This window comes from Hirundo rustica, chromosome 4 (assembly GCF_015227805.2).
Source record: "Hirundo rustica isolate bHirRus1 chromosome 4, bHirRus1.pri.v3, whole genome shotgun sequence".
NCBI lineage: Eukaryota > Metazoa > Chordata > Aves > Passeriformes > Hirundinidae > Hirundo > Hirundo rustica.
This window is the reverse complement of record NC_053453.1, coordinates 11,408,229-11,430,568: the sequence shown is the minus strand read 5'-3', so window position 1 is coordinate 11,430,568 and position 22,340 is coordinate 11,408,229. Positions and strand designations below refer to the sequence as shown.

At 38.7% G+C, this 22,340-nt stretch overlaps 1 protein-coding gene across 8 annotated transcripts in view; it reads right to left on the bottom strand.

Moving 5' to 3' along the window:
- MAGI2 (membrane associated guanylate kinase, WW and PDZ domain containing 2) overlaps window positions 1–22,340 on the bottom strand; it is a 713,954-nt gene that overhangs the window by 150,510 nt on the left and 541,104 nt on the right. For all 8 annotated transcript variants that reach the window (XM_040061343.2, XM_040061346.2, XM_040061344.2 and 5 more), the window contains 2 exons: window positions 7,373–7,430; window positions 413–534 (listed from right to left, as the gene is read on the bottom strand). In XM_040061343.2, coding sequence (XP_039917277.1) covers window positions 413–534; window positions 7,373–7,430 — 180 coding nt within the window. The remainder of the gene's footprint in view (window positions 1–412; window positions 535–7,372; window positions 7,431–22,340) is intronic.

Here is a 22,340-nt window from a genome sequence, read left to right as displayed (position 1 = left end):
ATACCAAACATCAATTAAAAGTTATTTAGAGAGAGTACAATTAAGTATTTCAGTGTTGCCAACCTCAGGTGCTCAAGAGAGAGTCATACATTCCCAGGAACAGAATTTATGATTTTATTTAGAAAATTACTTTGGGAGTCTTACTGTGCTTTCAGTTTCTCAGCCTTTAGGAAACACTAGATTCAACTTTTCCATTTTTTTTCTCTGTGCCTCTGGACATTTTAGTTGGCTGATGAGCCCTACAACTATTGGAACTTGGACATTTAAGGGAGAAAATTGCTAAGATATAGGCAATAATCTTTTGAGCACTGGCAACACTACTCTTTTAACCAGACTGTGACAAAATCACTGTCACATAAACAGGAGAGCAGGATCTTTCATCTTAACTAAGATAGCTGACATGGTACTGTACCTCGGAAACCTTGGGCCTGCATAGGCTTTGTTCCAAGTTCCGCGTTGGGCATGTTATGCTGCTGTAGCTTCCTTTTCGCTTCTAGGACAGGGTTTTCAAATTGAGTTCTTCTATTTATGTGGCTGGAAAAAAATTGATTTTGATTAAAAACTGGGTTCAGTAGGGTAAAATGATAATTTTCACAGTAGAGTGCCGTATGTGGCTGAGGTGTGTGTGGTTAGAGAGCAAAACTGTCATGAACCCCCAGTGGGCCTCAAGCTGTCCCTTACATTCTACAGTTTTGTTGGGGATGAGAATATACGACCAGTGCCCTGTGTAATGAACTGCACTGTGCAGCATCCTATCACTTCAATATGCTGAACTCTGCTACAGACAAATGGTTTTGATCTACGGGACTACATATAAAACAGCAGCACCGCTGAAACATGCTGCAGTAACTGTTTTTCATGACTTCAGCATGACCACTGATCTGTATGATTCAAAGGATCTCAACCAGTTTTGTGCATTATTATCAATTAGTTGTAAGTCAATATACTCACTTACAGAAAAAGAAAAGCCTAGACATCAGAGTTTTTATGATGGTAATTTACAAATATATCTAACATAGGTAATAAATTGAAGATTATTCCTTTTTAGTACTGTGGTGTGTATCTGCTCAGCTGTACAGAAAAATCAGCTGCAGAAACTTAATTGGATGGCAGATTAGAACAACATAGATCATATATGAAATAGAAGAAAAGTTAGTACACATATTTTTTCTTGATGTTTTACATTTCCTACTACAGGTCATTAAGTCCATCTCCAGCATTACACCACTATTTTTCTGCATTGTGTTTAGGACTACAATCTTTACTGCTACTGTCACCATACCCTAGATTTTAATTCTTTAAAGCACACATTTTATCAATCACTGAGCTATCCTTCAATCCTGTCCTGGGATAGGTTATGCATGTTTTCTGAAGGAAGCAAAACAATGTAGTATGCTACACAAAACACAGGTGCAAGATAGAATCACAATACAATCACAACAAAGAGATGGGGCTTGTGCTCCAAACACTGTTCTGGGGAAACAAATACATATGTACAGAAAGACAGGCTTATGTCACTGCTTATTTGTTCTCACTGGGTTACCATCAGCTGAGGTTTTCTGAAAATCCCATCCAAAAACATGGGTTTAAGCACTTGGACAGGTTACCTGGTAACTTTCACAACTCTAAGATCCTAAAAGGGTCTCTTTTAACATTGCAATGACCTTTTGTGCCACATTAAGAACTTTTCAGGTCCTTTGAGATTTGGATCCTGCCACTGCTTCAAAGCAAGTAAGTGGAATTGCCATTAGGAAGTGAGGTAGAGGAAAGGCAGCAAGTCCTATGGGAGTGCAATACACTTGCAAAATAGGATTTAGCAGCCAGTGTTAATGAAATGAAAAGACTTTCAGTCATGTAAAAGAATATTTGATTTAATGAGTTGAAGTAAACGTGATAAATCCTTAAGTTGCTACTTTGTTCACATGGCTATAACTCATTCAAGTGGCTGCTAGCTTACTTTCACCACTCTAAAATTTTGATTAATAGTTTTCAGTAAATTTTGGTCTATGCTGCAGACAGAGAAAGTCTCTTCTTTCTGTCTTCAGACAGGCTGTTTAAAATTGTAGGTGTTCTTTTCCTAGACTTTTGTTTCTGTTATTTCTAGTAATTGTCAGGGTCTTCAGCACCTTATTCTGGAACCTAGAAACTTAAGATAAAAGGGAGATAAACCTCACCAGTTAAAAATGCAGAAAGCAAGACATATGTGCATTAAAAAAGGTAGTCATGAACTACTAACATATGCACAAAAAAAGTAATTATGTGACATTTTATCATTTGATGTATTCCTACATTGTAAAGGAAATACTGCTTTTGCCTTTACATGAGACAGTGATGAACACCCATGATCAAATGAAATGAATCTATATGAAAGGTTTTACAAGGAGACCAGTGAAAAAGAGCATTCTATTATAGAAGATTAAAGGAGTTTTAGCTTTTTATTCAAGCAGAATTAATTCTGATATATAATTGCACTCTATGAATACATTTGGAAGTAAATACTAGAATGTATTGAAGATGCCAGGATTTCAGACTTGAAGTCGGTAGGCTTCTCACAAGAGAAGTGTGAAGTTAGAAAACAACTTCCAGTAGGAGGTATGGACTACAATATCTAGCTTGTTTTATGTTAGCATTTAATAAAGTTAAAACCAGGGTTGCTACACATGTGGGTTAATTGCTTCAACATAGGGATTATCTCTTTCTTTTGGGGCTCTAAAGTATCCTGCCCTGTTCTCCAACTGCCCTCCACAAGGGCAGAGGATTGCCATGTTCTTGTGCCATATCATGCAGATGTAATGGATATCCAAGATTACACTCCAGATTTTCATTCAGGACCTTAAATTAGGCTTAGTATCACGTTGCAGTTGCAGGGCACATCCCAGAGCTGCAGGAGGGCCACTGCAGACCTAAGATTCAATTCATGCAGTTCTGTGATATAAAAGAAGTTGAGATTTTAGCTAATCTGTGTTCATGGCTCAAGAAAGATTATTACTGTGGTACTGACATCAAAGCTAGAATCCATTTTCTACTGCCTACCTACAGTTTCTAGGTAGAGTTTAAGTTGTGGTTTGGTGCATTTAAACAGAAATAGCTTTGGTAACAGCTATCTTGAAAATGACATTTTGTCCTATCAGGCCAGATGGGAACACTAACACAGGTTCTTAAGTACCTCATGTTGTTGGTGTAACTTTAATAAATCTAAGGTTCAGTTTATTCCCATATTTTGACTGTTTTTTGGTAGTGTGCAATCTCAAAAGCACAGTATGAAATTTCCAACTAATTTAAAAGAGGAGTGTGTCCAAGAGAAGTTAAAGAAAAGAAAATTATATTTATAACCAGTCATTTTTTTTGTCAGTAATATTGTATTACGCTTTTATACTGATGATACATGACACACATCTCTTTTATGCAATTTTAAATTCTATACAGCTTCATGGCTAAATGAGAAAAAGTGCTCCTGATGAGTTTACTTGAGAAAGAAGTTATTAAGCTGAGTAATTCTCTTGAAAGAACATTCTAGCTTTTCATCTAGCTACTTCAACAGCATACAAAAATATATTACTAGCCTAGGCCTTCATAAGACAAGCCAAATGTGAGTTTTAGAGATTTTTACAAGTAAAAATCTTTTGTGGTTAAAACAGATTTTGGATGGTAGCCAAAATGTATTGCTCATTGCTCATAGGATCTAATTCAGTGAGCAATTCTAATTTCAATTTTCTTCCTTTATTTTATACAATATATGTTAAATCAAAAATCCTAATCCAAAACCTAATCCAACTAATTTCTTCTAGTGCCACTGTGGCTGTGCAGAGATCAAGGAGTGGCTGGTGCTGCTGGCCCTTGCTAGCTCACTGTATCTTAACTAGGGACAAACCCTCAGAGGTAGGATTTTCTTCTGAGCTGCATTTACTTGTAATGTCAAAATACTGTGTGATGAGGAGGTACCATCACCACCAGCCAGCCTATAAGACACAGACACAGTTCTGCCCTCTCAGTGGGGCCAGACAAAGTTGTTTTTGTGATGAGTTTCAGGTTAGATGCACTTAAGACAACTGAAACACATCTTTAGGAGATTTGCAGGCTGTAGAGTTTGATTTGCAGACTTTAGTTGATGGTCAAGGCACTGAGCTCTAACAAAATGATAGCAGGTCAGAGCCTGGGCACCAGTAGAAGGATTTTAACCTATCTAATTTTCTTAGCTACTTTAATATGTGGGGTGGGGTTTTATTTGTAGTTTTTGCTATAGCTTTTGAAATTGTTGCCTATTACCCAACAAAGTAATTCTGGGGATCACGATGCCTATAAAATGGGTATTCTAATGCATAACTTCTTAGTGCCTATCTACTCTTTATATTCACATTTTTCAGTTGATAACACTTTATAATGACAAAAAGACCTGAGATAACTTTTCCTATTTGAACAGTAACAGGGCACTGTCAGAAGTTGTAAATCAAGGAGGTCTATTTTTCCAGAATAAGTACCTGTAACAGCTAATTTAGCTATTCTATTAAAGAGCCCATGTCTGGAAATTGAGCTCTGTGTTCCCTAAAGAAGGAAACAATCTTTTGGCAATTAGGATCCTGAAAGACCCAGTGCACTTTAATGGCTACTTTTCCTCCATAGTCCTGCACAGCTCAGTGCTGTTAGTTCTTAGTTTACAGATTAAGACCAGATTGCATGAAAGTTAACAAACATATAGCAAATGCTTCTCTTTTTACACATTACAAATGAAATCTGGACCTGCATAACAAAGCAAACAAAAATTATATTATCTTCTCACACCTACATAAATGCACAATTAAGAGAGGTAGCTACACTAGAGACTTTTTTTTTTTTTTTTAACCAGAATTTATAAATATGTTGTGATTGGCCTTGCGGAATTCGACTAGCATGAGGTGTAAGTATTTTTGTTTTGGTTTGTTTTCTTTTTTAGCTTTTACTCTGGTCTCAGAATATTTGAGCTGAACATTTAAGGTGAAATGGAGTTTGCCTGCCTCATTGCTCAACCTTACAAACTTCCCATGGGATACAAGTAGCTCAGTGAGCAGAGCACAAGCCCTTCTTTCATGAGGATTTTCTAGGCCTGCATGTAAACTTGGACTGGACCTAAATGTGCGGAACTTTGTAAACTTGCGTTTCATAATTTACCTACTTTTATGACAAAATTAAAAGAGTTTATTGTAATCTGGTTTTATCTAGTTAAAAATGAACCCATCTGTTGAATACTGGTAATAAAAAAGCTTTGACTGTTACATATTGCAGCAGGAAAAATGGAAAGCAATCTTTGTTTCAAACTTATTGAGTTCAGACAGCAAATTAAACTACAGCTACGTTTTACTGACTATAAAACTCCATGTGAATTTATCAGGGCTGCAGTTTTAATGCCATACCATGAGCATCCATTCCACTTTTAAAAACCTCAGAGACTGCAGCAGGTTTGATGTATCAGTCCACAAATCTTATCTATGGTAAGATCAATAAATTTGGCACTAACAGCATTAAAATATGTAATTGCACGATAACATCTGGGCCTGGTGCCTTGCATCTGTTTACCTGTGGTTGGACATGAAATGCAGATAAATACTTGTTCCTTTTCTGACTCTGCAGTGGAGGGTGAGCCTTGCTGGTGCCAGCATGCCTCGGGCTGCACTAACAACCAAGTGGAGTCTCAGTAAGAGATTGATGCACAGAAATTGCACAACATCTGTTACACCCCAAAATCCACGAAAAACCACTGGGGCAGAAGCTTTGCTTACACCCAGCAGCCGCATAATTGCATGTGCAGAAATCTTTGGCGGGGGTTAAGTACAAATTGATGAGAGAACTGCAGCCCCTCTCTACCTGGGGACATCACAAAAGAACTCAGGCATCACAAGGAGGATTAATTTAGTGGCATTATGTAGGGATTTCAAAACTTATCCTTTTGCTTGAATCTGGACTTACTAAGGTGACTTGAGCTGAGCAGCAAAGTAGATGGAGCTGCTGCCTCTTTCACCTGAGGGCAGAAAACAAGCTGGGGACAAAGAAGGAGAGCAGGTGCTCTGGCATTTGGAGAATGGGACAGAAGGATTCAGCAGAGCAGTGATCAAACACCATTTTTCAGTTGTTTGTTTGCTTTATAGAAGGCTGGGGAACATGCAAGGGCACCCACAAGCTGCTGCTGTGACAGCAGGTAAGAAAGATGTCATCTGACATCTTCTACACCTCCAGAAATCAGATGATTTTTTGATTTCCCTGCACACCTGAACCCTCGCATAACAGCGGCATATCCTGAAGCCTGGAAAAGCTCCATCTTCATTACCTGTCCAGGGCAATCCTGGAGTCAGTGTGTTGGTATGGATTCAAAAGACCAAGGAAAAAAATGTGAGACACAAACAAAGTTTTCTATATTCTATGAAACAACTAGATAAATAGACTTCTTGAGTGTCAGGATTTGAAAGAGATTTTAGGTCAGGGGCCATATTCTCTAAAGATCTCTGTTGTTTAATAAAAGGCACTAATGGATAGTTGCTTCTCAACCTTTAAGCGCTGTCTGCACAGTGACAGGAATGGTTTTCTGTCTCCTCTCCTGCTAGTGTCTGTAGAGAGCAGAGTGAGAATTGACCCATCCCAAAGAGGTATTATAATCTGAATCTAGATTCATTTTGCATAAGTCTCATTCACTATGTTAAGTTAAAAAGCAGAGCAACTCATCTCTCAGATCTACTTATTTTATGTAAAAAATTGGCCAGGTTCTACCATTCAAACAAAAGCAATTTGTTGGTCTTTGCACAGAGGAAAAAGCTTTTTTTTTTTTTTTTTTTCTTGTTTCATGACTAAAATAAAATTTGAAGAAAACAAAAGAAAGGATTGTGCTATGAAAATAGAACTTACATTGTTTTCAGCTGTACTTTTAAATACAAAATAAAACATAAAATTTTATATGCAGCGTATAAATAACTTGACTTCTGGTACAACCGGTATAAACACCTGATTTGCAGCAAGGAGCACCCAGAAACAGATCTTAACTGAGCTAAAATGTTTATACTTTGTTCTATTCATTGATCAACAAGAATTATACCTTTCTGGATATCCAAAACTTAGACAGAAAATGCAACATCTTTTTAATGGACATGTTCTTTGTACATGTGTCATCTGGAATGGTACCATGAAACCAGACCCTAGATAGAGTGACTGAATGCCCGAGTCACTGATTTGGGACACTGATTATATCTGGGTACATTAACTGCATTGATGACTGAGAATTTCTAGTATACCCTTAGTTTCACATGCCAAGTAATTGTAGCCATTCCTTGCCAGGTTGAGCATTGCAGAGGATACCAGTGTTAGGTTATGACATATTAATAGCAAATTTATATTGAACTTGGAAACTTACTCAACATAATAAGTGCCATAAATGGGATCATCAATTTTCTCCCAGCCATATGGAAGCTCTGAAAAACAAAGAATTAATCCCTCTCAGTAAATGCAGTACAGAATGCAAAGATTTCTAATAACAAAATTGTGGATCTTTGCTGGGTGTTGGGGGAAATAATAGTGAAATTAGATAGAGTGACTAAAGCAAATGCCAAATCTTGAACACACCCCATGGCAGCCACAAGTAGTAGTAACTTGGAAATTTGCATGTAAAACCAGCTCTCAGTTTCTAGAGCAACTTATTCTGGTTGAACTTCTTTATTGTTCCAGCACTTGTACCAGCCAACAACTGTAGCACATCTTGTGTGACATCACCACCAGAGGAAGAGAGGGCATTCTAATTTCACTAATAGGTACACACAAAGAAATAAGTTGCTCTTTGAGCTTTTTTTTCTTAGAAATCCTGGAAAAGTTGGTCTAGAAGGAATGAAGAGTCTCCTGCCATATAAGTACAGTTAGTATACTGAAATGTTTGCATTATTCTTCTTACTGTCATGGCAATTCCACAATCTCCAAAGGCATCGCGTTCCAAAGGTTAGTTATATATCAGGAACACAGGAGCACAGAACAGTACATGAAAGTACAAACCAAAATAAGATATTGTAGCACCCTCTGGATGTAAATCTAACTACATTTTTCAGAAACAGAGATCCCTAAAACATTCAAGTCTTAACAATGAAACTGTTATTAATTCAATAATCTTGAAAATCAATCTGCATTCACTTATAACCAAACTGCCACATACATATTCATGTACATCCATACTTATTTTATTATCACTAACAATGAATGCTTAAAAAATTATTATACTGCCAACAGAATTTAATCTTTTGTTTAAAAGGCACCAGATAGAGGCAACAAGTCACTCAGCTGACATGAACAGAGTAAAAACCTCAGTACCAGATGCGGTGACTTGGACAGAGGAGATTCACAAAGGGATGGCCATTGCCATTATGCACACGTATTTATTTCTGTGCAGTTAAAGACTGTGACACAATGTATGGGGACTGGTACTGAGATTCTAAAAGGAAATTTGACTCTGGAATTCCTTCTCTTGGATTTTTTTTTTTCCTTTTTAAATTCTGTTGCATTATTTTAAAGTAACTTTTTGGAGACAATGAGTTCTGAACTAGACAGAACAGAACTGATTTAGGATATTGTTAGCTTTGTAATCTTCTTAAGTCCACATTCTGAACTACTTTTGTCAGTGCTATTTTGTTATTGTCACTTCCTAGGAATAAAGACCGCAAAAGGAATTGAAGGAGGTCACAGAATTACAGAATGGCTGATGATGGAAGGGAATTTTGGAGGTTGGCTAGCCCAAGTCCTCTGCTCAAAACAGGGTCAGCCAGATCAGATTTCTCAGGACCATCTTCAGTCAGCGCCTGAGTATATCCAAGGATGGAGACTCCATAACCTTTCTGGGTAACTCAGTGTGTGCCCTTTTGCCGCCTGTCTTGTCATCAGACACCACTGCAAAGAGCCTGGTTCTGTTCTCCTTGCACCTCCATTCATGTATTTATTCAGATTGACAAAATCTCCCTTGAACCTTCACTTGTTCAGGCTAAGCCATCCCAGGTCTCTAATCCTTTCCTCAAAGGAAGGATGCTCCTGTCCCTTAATTGTCTTAGTGGCCATTCACTGGACTCTCTTCTTTATGTCCATGTCTCTCCTGTACTGGGGGCCCTGGATCCAGCACTCCAGCTGTGTCTCACCTGTGCTGAGCAGAGGGGCAGGATCATTTCCTTGATCTGCTGGTGATGCTCTGCCAAGCGCAGCCCAGGAGGCCGCTGATCTGCTTTGTTGCAGGGCACACCACTGGCATGTCAAGGCTCTAAGAATTAGAAAGCCCTGGTGATGCTCTTTCCAGACCTTCTCAGAACTTGAGTAAAATGAGCTGAGTCACCCTACAATGGCTCTCACAAATACTGTGTATCTTCGGAAAAGACTGTGTAATGGAATCCATAAATATTAAAAAAGAAATCAGTTGATGCACAAATCCTGTACTGTCCCAACAGAAAGTTTCATTGCCAACTCATGCATGATAAACAAGGAAAAAAATCTGCTATGAAAAATGTTGCTCATACCAAACACTAATGTCACAGAATGAATATAAAGCATTAGCTTAAATAACATTGGTACGTTTTATTTTCATGTAACCTTGCACACTTTTCTTCTGCTAATTAACTTAATGCTGCTTCCATATCTGTCCATCTAAAATTATATTTCCTTAGAGAAAACTCAGACAGGTACCAGTAAAACCTGGACATAGAAATACACACAAACACACCCACATCCCCATATACATACACACAGAGGTGTGCATAGGTTCCTCTCCCAAAGTCTATTAGTAGTAGCATTTTCTCCAAATAAATAAATAAATAAATGAGTAGATATTTTGTCTAATTTTGAAAGAAGGTGTTTTTATGTAAGTATATACACTACAAGTGTATAGATGCAGATAATGTATTTAATTCTATGTATTCAGAAAATCTGAAAAATAATTGAGGATTCATTATTAACCTATTGGCCTATTTTTTCCTAAAGTAATACTTAATTATACTTATGAACTGGCACAACCTCTTAGAAGAAAAAAGGAAAATTCCATTTACTAGTGTAAAAGTCTGTAAAATTCAATGTATTTGGCATATCAAGGAGAAGCCACTTTTAAATGCATGGATTGAATGACTGATTACTTAACATCATAAGATAGCCATGGGTTCAGAAGAAAGAAAAACAAGATTAGCTTTGTGTACCATAATACACTCCATGTAAGGTTATGCTCTGATTTTATTATTCCATTTAAGATTCAGCCTATAAGCTATGTTTAATTAAAATTCTGTGTTGACCAGTAAAACAGAATTGCTAGAGCACAAACCCCAGGCCCCTGCCTGTCGAGAATGGCAGATAAGATTAGTGGAGGGGAGTTTACTACAGAGGTTCTCTAAGAAGAATCATCTGCTACATTAGCTTTCAGGAGCACAGTGATTATTTTTCATTACATTAAATAGTGGCATCTATTCCATTTTTCACTATTGAAATGAAAGATTAAAGGACAGAAATACTTTACTGCTTCATAAAGCAGGAAGCTAAGAATTTGCCAGATTAGGGGTGAGGGCATTTCAGTTTCTCCTTTTGATTTCACTGTGCCCAGGGATGATCATTAGGGATGAAAGTGAACAGTAAATATTTGTAAAAGAGAATTGTTGTAAACCACTAGTGAATGAGATTGCTGACAGCCACCATGATGTGAATAGGGAAAAGAGCTATGTCTTATGGCTGATATTTGTTTGGTAGCATCAGCATGCTCATTTGTGTGCAAGTTTTGCGAGCACTAGTTCATGGATACTGTGCTATAATATGACTGACATCTTCATCTTCAGGAGCTCACCACTTCTACTACTCATGTCCTCCCCAAGTCTCTAGACTGCTGAAGGCTTTCTGTGTATAGAAGGAATAAAATTAAAAATCTACCTTTTATTTTAAAATCTTAAATATCTAACATTCTCTTATCATCAAGTGCAGGGCCTGTTCAGGAATGTTTATAAAATCATCTTTTAAAAATCACTAATAGTTTGTGCAGTGGTTGGCAATACTGACACCATGAGTGGATGTAAGGTGCGGGATAATCTGCATGGTATGTTTATATCCTCCAGTTTTTGCAATGCATGCCTTAGTGAAGCAGCATCTAGCCAACACCAGTCATCTAAAAAAACCTTTGCTCAGTAAACATCTGGGTGAGCTTTTAATTCAGAAGAAACTGTTTCTCTAAAAGCTAAATGCCCATTTGTAATGGAAGTAAAGGAAGGAAGGAAGGAAGGAAGGAAGGAAGGAAGGAAGGAAGGAAGGAAGGAAGGAAGGAAGGAAGGAAGGAAGGAAGGAAGGAAGGAAGGAAGGAAAGGAAAGAAAGGAAAGAAGGAAGAAAGGAAGGAAAGGAAAGAAAGGAAAGAAGGAAGGAAGGAAGGACAGAAAAAGACAGAAAGACAGAAAGACAGAAAAACAGAAAGAAAGAAAGAAAGAAAGAGATAGAAAGAGAAAGAAATGAAGGAAGGGAGGACAGACTAATATGAACTCGAGCAGGTCACTTTAATAATCAATTGTAGTGCCTTCTCATCACAGACTGCTTATGCTAATGGTGCAGATGCTCTTATTCTGCCTTCTGAAAGCTGTTGCATTTCAGAATGATTTTTAATGGTGCCACTTAACATTCTCTAGGGATGGAGGAAAGAGTACATATTGGATCTCAATGTGCCAAGATGAAAAGCATACTATCAAGCCCAGAGATAAATTTTTCTGAAGTTTATCATTTACTAACTGAGTTAAAGAGAGTCATAAAAACTTCTCAAGGTTTCAGAACAATAGACAGCATTGTGTCGGTATCCCACTGACAGGCTGGAAAGAAAGATGAGAGCATGTTTCCTGATTCGGCTGCAATCAAAATTTTGTATAGTTCAAAGGAATATAGCATGAGAGAGAAAAAAAAAAATATAATGCCTGCTGTTATTGAAAATATTGTCAATAAGGATGTGGAAGCTGTGAAGTCAACATGTGTTTGGTTCACCTGCTTTGTTAACACCCAGGCACAGGCCAAGAATCATTTTCTAACCTATATGGGAGATTTTTCGGAAGCATACTGTATCTTCCCACTCACAAGCCTGTGGATTTTTTAATTTCTTGCTTTCTCTCTTTTCCTTCTCCCTGTTTCAAATTCAGTTTTGCCTTTGTCAGTTACCTACTGTAGAGGGTATCAAAAGAGTTGGATTAAAATTTACAAAACAGCAGAGCAGCCCCACAGTCTAGTGCAGTGTCACAGTCTTCCAATTTCTCTAAGAGATACAGTCTTTGCAAATATTTATCCCTAAGTCTAAACCAGTGTTCTTCACTGCATAGCTTACACAAAAAAAAACATTGCTTGTAATACCCTAAGGCACAGCACACTGATTCCCAGGGGATGGATGCTGCTCCAGGCACGCTGTGCTGCTCCCTCAGGAGCTCAAGGTTGGATATATTCAGTTTGGGTACTTTTGTTTGTGCAAGTCGACATTGTCCAGCTGATACATGAAACACATTGTGGTTGTGTTGCTGCTCCTGAGACCCTTGATACAAGTTGCCATAAGGAAAGAGAGGATAACACCACCCAGTGAAAATCAGGATTTAACCTACTATCCCCACACCCATGTGAATTCTGCTAGGTCACCTATCTGCATTCCATCTGGAGCTCCAAAAAGGAACCAAATCAATAGGTATATGGTATTGTAACACAGAGTGCGTGGGGAGAAAAAAATTAGATAAAATGTTGGAAGCTGAATTGTTCACTTTCTCAGTGAAAATAACAACAAAGGTAGGACAGACAAATCCACCTCCAAACCATCCCACCCCGAAAAAGAAAAAAAACAACAAAACAACCCACCAAACGCCACCCAAAAAACAACAACAAAAAAACACCCCCAAACAAACAAACAAACAAACAAACACACACACGAGAAAAAAAAAAAAAAAAACCCACAAACCAAATTGACTATTCCTTTCATGGGAGATCTGGAAAACGTAGGGAATGTACCACCTCCAAGTCAAGCCATGTAAGTTCAATTTCAATGAAACTCGTATTCTCCAACTGCCATTCTCATATCAGCAGATTTCACAGAACCACGACTGTTTATGTTCTGTCTGCAATCAAAAAGCATTCGTGTGCAATTTATTCTCACAAATAAAATGTCATTATGCAAAATTTCTCCTTGCAGAATGGAAATAAATGTCTAAGTAACACATCTGATAAATGCATCTTCTTCCTTCTGTGCAGCTTATTGTGACATGCTACATCCTTAATTATGTAGAACATAGATTACTTAATATTACTATAAATTCAATAATATTTTTCCCCAGCATTGTTACCAAGTGAAATACTGGTAGCAGTAGGGATATTTTTTAACATTAGGTGTACTTGATTCCTCTGACATGCAGAACTGTGCAACTGCTAATTAGAATTTGCATTAATACTGTGAAAAAGTGTCAACTGAATTACTTTTTTTTTTTTTTGTCTTTGTTTCTTTGTTTTTCAATCAATAAGAGTCTATAAAGGGGTTGTTAATTTTTCATTCAAATAAAAATTAAAACCCACAATCAATTAGAAATAAATAAGTGGGAAAATTACTTATATATTGAGAACTTAGCTAGATTACTGTAGGCAGTGCCTGAGATGGTTTCCTTAATAAAGGCTTAATAAGGAATTCAGTGCTTAAGAGGTAAGTGGGCAATAGCTGAAGCTGGTCTAAAGTACCCTCCATAGACCTTTTCAAGAGAAAGCAAAGAGCTTCTGTTAAAAGATTTCAAACAAATTTCAAAATTGTTTTCCATGTATTTATAAAGATTCAATTTAAGGAAAGCAGGAACATTGAAAAAATATTATTAAAACTTTACTTTTTTTTTTTCATCAAAACCTTTATCCTTTTATCTTGTTCTCTGTCCTTACTCCTGAATTAGTTGTGCCAGGTGCCTGGTTCATATTACAGAACTTCTGCAGAGAGAGAAGCTTAAACCAGGTCCTTGTTGATCTCAAAGTTCCCACTGAAGTGACCAGCATTCCCCATGCTGGGGAAATAGAGATATCTCATTATTTTAGTCACAAGTTCTTGCTCAGAAGCCTGAATAGGAATGCATCCAGGCTTCCTTGGAATAATAAAACAGCACTGTGCCTTAGCTTCCAAGAAGAGCGTGTCAAAATTTCTGAATTCTGTGTTAAATTACGCACCGTCTCATTTTTAATATAACAAAGGGTACACACAAACAGAGCCACTACAACACCCTCAGAACTCATAGATTTTACTAGCTGACATGGGTGCTGCTAGGAATGAAATCCCTTCATGATGAGGGATGTTTGTGCAGGTGCCGACTCGCCGAGGAGCCCGGCCCGTGCCCTGGTGGCTCCGCGCCCATGAGCTGAGGTGGCACCGCCAGCTGGTTCAAGGTTCAGCTGGGCAGTGTCAAAGGCCAGGCTGAACGGGGATTGGAGCAACCTGGTCTAGCGATAGGCAGGGGGGTTGCAGTGAGATGATCTGGCTCTGACACACTCATTTTACCTGCAGAACAGGAGCCCTGAGTACAACAGCTGCACGCTGGATTATCAGTTTGTATTCCGAAATTTCAGCAGATTTGCTTCACTCCATGTAGAGCTCCAATGTGGAAAATTCTGCCTTCGAAACTGATTTTATTAACACAGCTGTTACAGGCTATATTCTTTAGACTTTGAGAAAAAACAGACTGGAAAGAAACACTCTTTTTGATCTTTTGGATGTTCAAATCCTTCAATGCTTGTATCTCATTACTGGCTGTATCAATTCAGCCTTGATACAAACCAGTGTTTTTTATCTAACAAATGTATGATGTCAGGAAGTTAGGTTTTTCTTCTATTTGATTTTCAGTCTCTTACTTTATTTGTATTCTTTACTTTGTCGTTAAATGTTTAACTGCATACCCTGTGAATTTGTGGAGTTACTGAATTTACTGTTATTATAAAACCTAAACCCTCAAATTTGGCTACTGACCTAAAAAGATCCATGTATGTATGTAACAACTAACAGTGCAGGCCAAATTTTATGGGAGGCTGCCAGGTATTTTGTCGGTCAAATTCAACAACTTTAGTTATCTGTTCACCTCTTAACCTCTAGTATAACAAATTGAAAAAGTTTATCATTCACATTTCAGTGCCATTTTCAGTGCCTTTATTAAGGGGGAAACAGGAATACCCTCAGCCTTTGCTCACAGGGTAAGTGCCCCTGCTCTTGCCTGTCTTGGTTGCCCTCTGCTGAACTCCTGTGTATCTTGGGGTCCAAAAGTGGATTCAGTATTACAGATGCAGACTAACAAGTCAGTTCCCAGCCTGTAACTAACAAGTCAGTTCCCAGCCTGTACTGTTGCAAGATATTGTTCCTGCCCAAGTGTAGGACTCTGTATTTGCCCTTGCTGAAATTCACAGGGTTTCTACTGGCCCAGGCCTCCAGCCTGGCTAGGTCCCAATGCAGCCTTGCCCTTGATCATTTTGATGGGTCCCCAAGGGGTCACCTGCAAAGCTGACTCTGTTTTCTCCTTCAGATCTAGAGATGTCAAACAGGGCAGATTTATCTATAAACTGCTGCAATACTCCTCTTCCACAGGCATTCAGGCACAGTGTGGCTCATTAACCACCACCCTCTAAGCCTCAACACCCAACCAGTTACTTACACACACAGTTTTCCATCAACCCAGATTTTTAATGTCTTAAATGTTACGCACAAAATTTTGTGACAGACGGGGAAAAAAAAAAAAAAAAACAACTTGAATAAGTCAAGATAAATGAACTCCACTGCCTTTACTTCATCCACAAATCCAGTAATTTTAGCACAGCAAACAAGCTGGCCAGGCATGATTTGCAGTGGGTAAATCCACACTAGCTGTTCCCAGTGCACTGGATATGGATGGGCTGGAGTTACCTTTCCCCACAGCAGTTCTTGTAGTGCTGTGCTTTGCTCCAGTAGCTAGAAAGGTGTTGATAACACATCTGTGTTTTGACTACTGATGAACAGTGCTGGGACAGCATCACAGGTGTCTCTCCAGCATTCCCACCTCACCAGCTGTCTGGGTTTGGGCAAACTCCTGGGAAGGGGCATAGCCCCTTTCAGGTACAGCTGACCCAAATGAAAAAAGGGATGTTCTGTATCATATGATCTCTGCTCAGAAATTATAGCTAAGAGAAAGGACAAGGAAGGAGAACAATCATTATTCATGACATTTCCCTTCCAGAGCAATTGCCATGTGTGCTGAAGTTCTGCTTCCTGGGAAGTAGCTGGACATCACTTTGCTGATGGAAAGAAGAGAGCAAAATCTTTTCCTTTGCTTCCACATGTGATCATTGCTCTTACTTTATTAAACTGCATTTATCTTGACTCTTGTTTTTTTCCTCATCTTATTTTCCCCCCTTTCATCCAGCTGAAGAGGAAATGGGTAGGACAGCTTGATGGGCACCTGGTATCCTGCCAAGGGCAACCCACCACACTCTGTCATCACTCTCTTCTTCAGGTGGCCGGAAATGTTCTCAGAGAACTCCATGTATCACCCAGGACACTGTCAGGGTTTGACACCTGCCTGTGTTCTGAGCTCCTCTGCCACAGTGCCTTGAACTTCACTGATTTCATGGTCACTATAGCTGCAGCTGCTGTTGATGATCACATCTCCTGCTAGTTCTTGCTACTAGTCCATAACAGGTCCAGGTGTGTGTGCATCACCTCTCATTTTCTTATCTGGTACCTGTAGCAAGAGCTAATTCCCCCAAACTGTCAGAAATCTTGGTGCCTGCTTGTCTTCCTTGTTGCCCCTGCAGCTGATGTCAGGGAGCTTAAAGTTCCCCATGGAAGCCAGAATCTGTGATCAGAGACTTATTTGAGTTGTTTAGAGTACATTCCCTCACCCTGATCAAGGGATCTGTTGCAACAACCCAGCACAGTCTCCTTCACTGTCCTCTCCTCTGATCCTGCCCCACAGACTCTCCACCAGCCAGCTGCTCAGGAGAGCTCCACACAGACATGCTGCTCCTGTGCCTGGATGAAGCTCCTTTTCCCTCATCTCCTCTAACCATCTTTTCTGCCCCAACATATTATTTTACCTTGTTTCTCAAGGATTTTTTAAATCACAACATTGAACTTTAATTAAAATTTCAATCAACGTTAGAAAACATTTCTTTCATGACTGCCTTTTCTCATTGGCCTTGGGAGTCTCAAGTCAATGTTTCAAAATAAATCACATAGAATAATGCAGTCTGGTTTTCTGGTGGTTTTTTTTCTTCTGTCTTGTTATTACAACAAATGGCAGTTACTTGATTTTATTTGACAGGGCAGTGATGCAAATGGATAGATGTATTATAAAAAGAGACAAAAATGTAGGATCTGTAGTGATAATGTAAAAAAACCCCCAAAACCACAAAACCCCCAAAAAACCCCAAGTACTGCTTTGTAGGCTTACAATGAATTGATTATCTGTGGGTGGTATACAAATAAAAAGCTATCCTGCCCAGACTGTAAAATTTCAAAGGTACAGTATTTATTTGTGATGAGCTGCAACTGCCTCAGAATCACCAGATATTGACCCTGGGTGGAAATCTGAGAGCAGATTAAATGAAACAGTGCTCTGATCAGGCACAGAGCACCTTACATTTCTGTGTTTCATTTACAAATGGCCAGTGAAGTTCTATACAATCAGATAGAAGAATCCTCCTCAAAGTACTTTCTATATGATCTGTTTCCATGACTACCATGCTTTTTAATAACATGTTTTTACAGTTCTGCACTTGGCTGCATATACATAATGCAGATACAGTAGTTCTTTCAATAGTATCTGATGAAATAGATAAATCAATAAAATTGATGAGAGAGATTACATTGCACTGGAGAAAATTCATGTTAACACTGCACCTGCTGAAGCAGCAATTCTTCATTTATACTAGTGAAATAAGATTAGAGTCTGTTTTTTTCTTCTCAGTGGCTTCATTGCCTTGTTGAGGATGAGAACTTTGAAGGCCCATTTTTTATTGCTGCTTGCTTTGCTGTACAATCAATAAAAAGCTGCTTTGGTTGCATGGAACTGCTTTCTGAAACTTCTTGTTATAACTTATTCATCATTATGCATTTGTCATATTTATGGGGACACTCACTCCATGCTTTAAACATTATGTTAAAAAATCCCTTGGCATTTGAGTGACAAGGAAATATATACAAATTCACAAGCTTATTTTTCTTTATTTGAATTGTAATGCCATCTGCCAAAACTCATTCTCAGTATGGTTCTGTGAGAGCATCAGAAAGGAACTTTGCATGAAAAACAGGTATGTGGTCCTTTATTAATGTGCCAGACACAATGTGCTTGCATTCAAAAGGGCACTTTGCAATTTTAGTGTCTAATTAATACATCTATTTGTGTCAATGACAAAATCAGGTTTATAAGTGGCTTTTCCTTCAACAGCTTTAACAGTGTGGGATAATAATACAATAAAGAGCTGTCCATGTTTTCTTCGTGTTTCAATGTTCATTAATGTTGGCATGTCCTAACATTGGACATGGAAGAAAAGTTATAGGAAGAAAGGAGATAAAGAAAAATAAAAGGAAGGCAAAGGGAATGCAAAATATGTGCATTGTCACTTTTTATGACATTTCAGCACATAAAAATAAAAAATCATTACTATGGAAGAAGATGAAAGAACTATTTTGCCTTCCTTTTATTTTTCTCTCTTCCTTCTCCATGTAAAACCTCCCTAAGATTGAACAGAGTAGCAACCTAAACACTAGAGAGGGGCCTGAGAGGATACTGTGTTAGTGGGATGGAGGTGGAAATGGGACACAGAGATGGATAAAACAGTTATTGGAAGAAGAGAGTGTCTGCTCACTTTTTTCATGTGTGTGCAGCAACAGAATATTTGCATGTCAGGGGACTTTCAGGTTACTCAGTCATGGCTGCCTTTATCATAAACACCATCCCCGAGAGATGAGGCATCTGACTTTCATGATACTGATACATGCAATTTTGGAATCAGCAACTGATCTACTATCCAAGAGAAAGTAACCTTTCCCTCCCTGTACGCCCTGGCATGGGCATTGTATACACTGGTTATTTAACTTACATTCAATTAAATAATTTTAATTGCATTTGTGCTTAATGGTTGAAGGTAAGTCTCTAAACTGAAAGTACCAATTCAGTGGCAGAATAAACAAATTTCAATTTGATTTCCACCTTTTCTGCCAGTCCCTTCAGCTTCTTAATATCACGGTCACTACAAGTTCTTAAAATAAAAGAGACTTCCAGATCGCTTCTCCTACAACTATCCCAAAAGATGTATGGTCTACACAAAGTTAACACAGAATATAGAAACACAAAATGCAAAAAGAGAATCTCTCACTGCAGATCTCTCACTGCAGTATTTTACTTCAGCCTAGCTTTGCCTAACTATTTTATTCCTTTCTAATTCTTCTGTAAATCAGCTTAGAAGTAATCAGATAAAGGCATACAAAGACATGTCTTTTGCAGACTGACCTAGTGACACTTGGTTGAATTTTTTTGAAGACTTCTCCCTATGGCACAGGAGAAAAATTGAGTGATTATGCTAGGTCCCCTCAATGTCAACACATCCTGTTCAGAAAGCCAGTAAGAAAGGCAGCATGACCTCACTGACTGCAACCTCTGTTATTTACAAAAATACATGTATGAAGGACCAAAAGATAATATAAAAACTGCTGTTCACCAAGGCTATCCCTAAATCACTAGAAAGGAGTCTGAGTACATCAGACAAATAAAATGCAGAAATTGCAAGCAGAAGAAGTGATAAGATTGATTTTTTTTGTCATTGTGTGTAACCATGCATAGCTGTATTATAACCAGAGAAGAGCAAATAAGTACAGAACAGAACTTTTTGTGGCTGGTTATGTTTCCTTTCGGTAATTTGCAGACTTCATGAAACTTAATAAACTGTACTGCAGACCGAACTCAGAGGATGAAAATTTATTGAGACTTCTATATTGGACAGGTGTAGAGACTATTATCTCAAAGGTAAGCAGAGCTGGAAGGGACTTGATTTTACATCTCTCTTGATAGGCACTCTACTGATACATAAAGTAATGCTGGAATTATCAGCCATAGATTTAAGATGCAGGCGAATGGGAAAAATTACATTTCTTTGTAATTTATGATCCACTGTGTGCACTTACTGAGAGCTAGTTATGTTTTTCCTTGGCAAACTTTAATTATTTTGAGCAAAATGTTATATGCCTACTGAATATGTGTGCTCAGCTCCTAAGTTTGCCTTTTGGGCTGAGCTACAGTGAGGACTTGTGGATTTAAACTCATGTCTACTTTCTTCCTCGATTTGTATATATGTGCTTGCATTTCACAGGCTCAGTTACCATCTTGTTCACTGGTCTTTGCTCACAGAAAAAGACAATTTCTGTACCATGGGAAAAAATAAACCGCTAATCTTTTATCAGAAGCCTTAAAAATTCAGGGAAGTGAATGCTACATGCATTTTAGGTGCGTGTTTGTCTCTGCTCCACTGACAAAAATAGTTGTGCAAGTGCCATGTTTGTAAACTGGTTGGGTTGGAACACTTCTAACACCTGTGGCAATGGTAGGCTCTGCCAGCTTTTAGTACAAAGTGAAATGATAAAAATGTATTAGCTTTCCACTTTTCAGTTGCAGTGCTAATTACACGAGGCAGCTGGTGCTGCAGGAAAATCTGTACTGTTTAACGGTAAAGGAGTTTAAGTGGAAGGAGGGAACATGGTGTTGCTTCTCAACTGTCTCATTTTTGTCTTTAATCTCTTTTTTCCTTCCAGCATTTTAAAATGACTAGATGATGAAAAAGGACTAAGGAATAGGAAGATTTGTGGAAATGTTGAGAGAAAGCAATGGTGTGCCTGTGAGGGGAGGAAGTCACGGCATGATAGCTGGGCAAGTCTTGCTTGGACTGGCCCTGAATTGCTCATTTCCCTCCATATATTATGTCTCTCCTTGAATTGTCAATCTATTCTCATTTGTCCATACTATTTCCTCTATTTTTATTTTCTCTATTTTTGTTTAAGCTTCTTTTCCCCTTTTATTTTTTGAAATTGTGTTAGTAATAAGCAGGATACCCTTTGGTCTCCTAACAGTGACAGAAGACAATGGTGTCTCCTGCAAGTTAAAATAAGAACAACTGTTCATGCAGTTTGTATCATATAGCCTGAAAAAGAGAGAATGTCCATGTCTACAACTTCTGAGTTTGCAGAAGCTGAGTCTGCATGTCTGTAAAAAGCGTAAAAGAAAAGGGGGATTGTAAAATATGATCTTAAAATCACATGCTGGTTGTTCCTTTAAACACAAAGCCCCCGGTGATATGAATACATAACTCACCAGTGAGTGCTTAACATCCCAAGGATTTTATAAAATTAAAACTAATTTAGATGGCAGTCTAAGGTTCTCCTGAGAATATTTGCATTTTCTTGTCTTCCTATAATAAAGGCAATTAATGCTACTCAGTTTTTATAGGATTACAACTGTAAACAGGATAAATATGGGCTGCATCAGGCCTGTCAGTTTTACATTGTCCCAAAGAATCTAATGTTCACAACACTTAATTACTATGTGGTGGGACGACCCTGACTGGATGCCAGGTGCCCACAAAAGCTGCCTTCTTAATCTTCTCGTCGGCAGGACAGGGCAGAGAAAATACAACACAGGTCTTCCCCTGTTCCCGCATGGAGTCCTCCAGGGCTTCTAGGCAGATCTCTTCTTCCCATGGACCCCCCTGGGCTGCAGGGGCACATCTGCCCTACCAAGGACTGCCCCAGGGGCTGCAGAGGAATCTGCTCTGGCACCTGGAGTACCTCCTGCCCCTCCTCCTGCACTCAAGTGTGTGCCTGACTGGGTGCCTGCTGGGCTGTTTCTCTCAAATTCTCACGCCTCTCTCTTGGTGATGTAGCAGTTGTTTTTTTCCTTCCCCCCCCTGCTTCTTAACTATGCTATCCCATAGGTGATGCCACTGTCACTGATTGTCTTGGCCTTGGCCAGCACCGGGTCCATTTTGTAGCCAACTGGCATTGGCTCCATTGGACATGGGGGAAGCCATCTGCCACAAAAACCTTGCCATGCAAGGCCAATACACATTGTTTTCTCAGATTTCCAGTATCCTGCACTCTTGTGTTAGCTATGATGATATCCAATTACCTACAAAACTGGGCGTCTCCTGAGCAACTGCAATACTACAAACATCAAGGTCATTCTCATGTTCCTTCAGAACAGGGCAGTTAAAAGCAATTGGTGTCAGTGTCTCTGAGCTAAACTCAGCCCACCCTTCGATTTGCAGGTCAGACTTCTGCCGTCTGAACATTACCAAGGTTCTGAAATAATTTAATAAAGTGACCTGAGACACCAGCTAC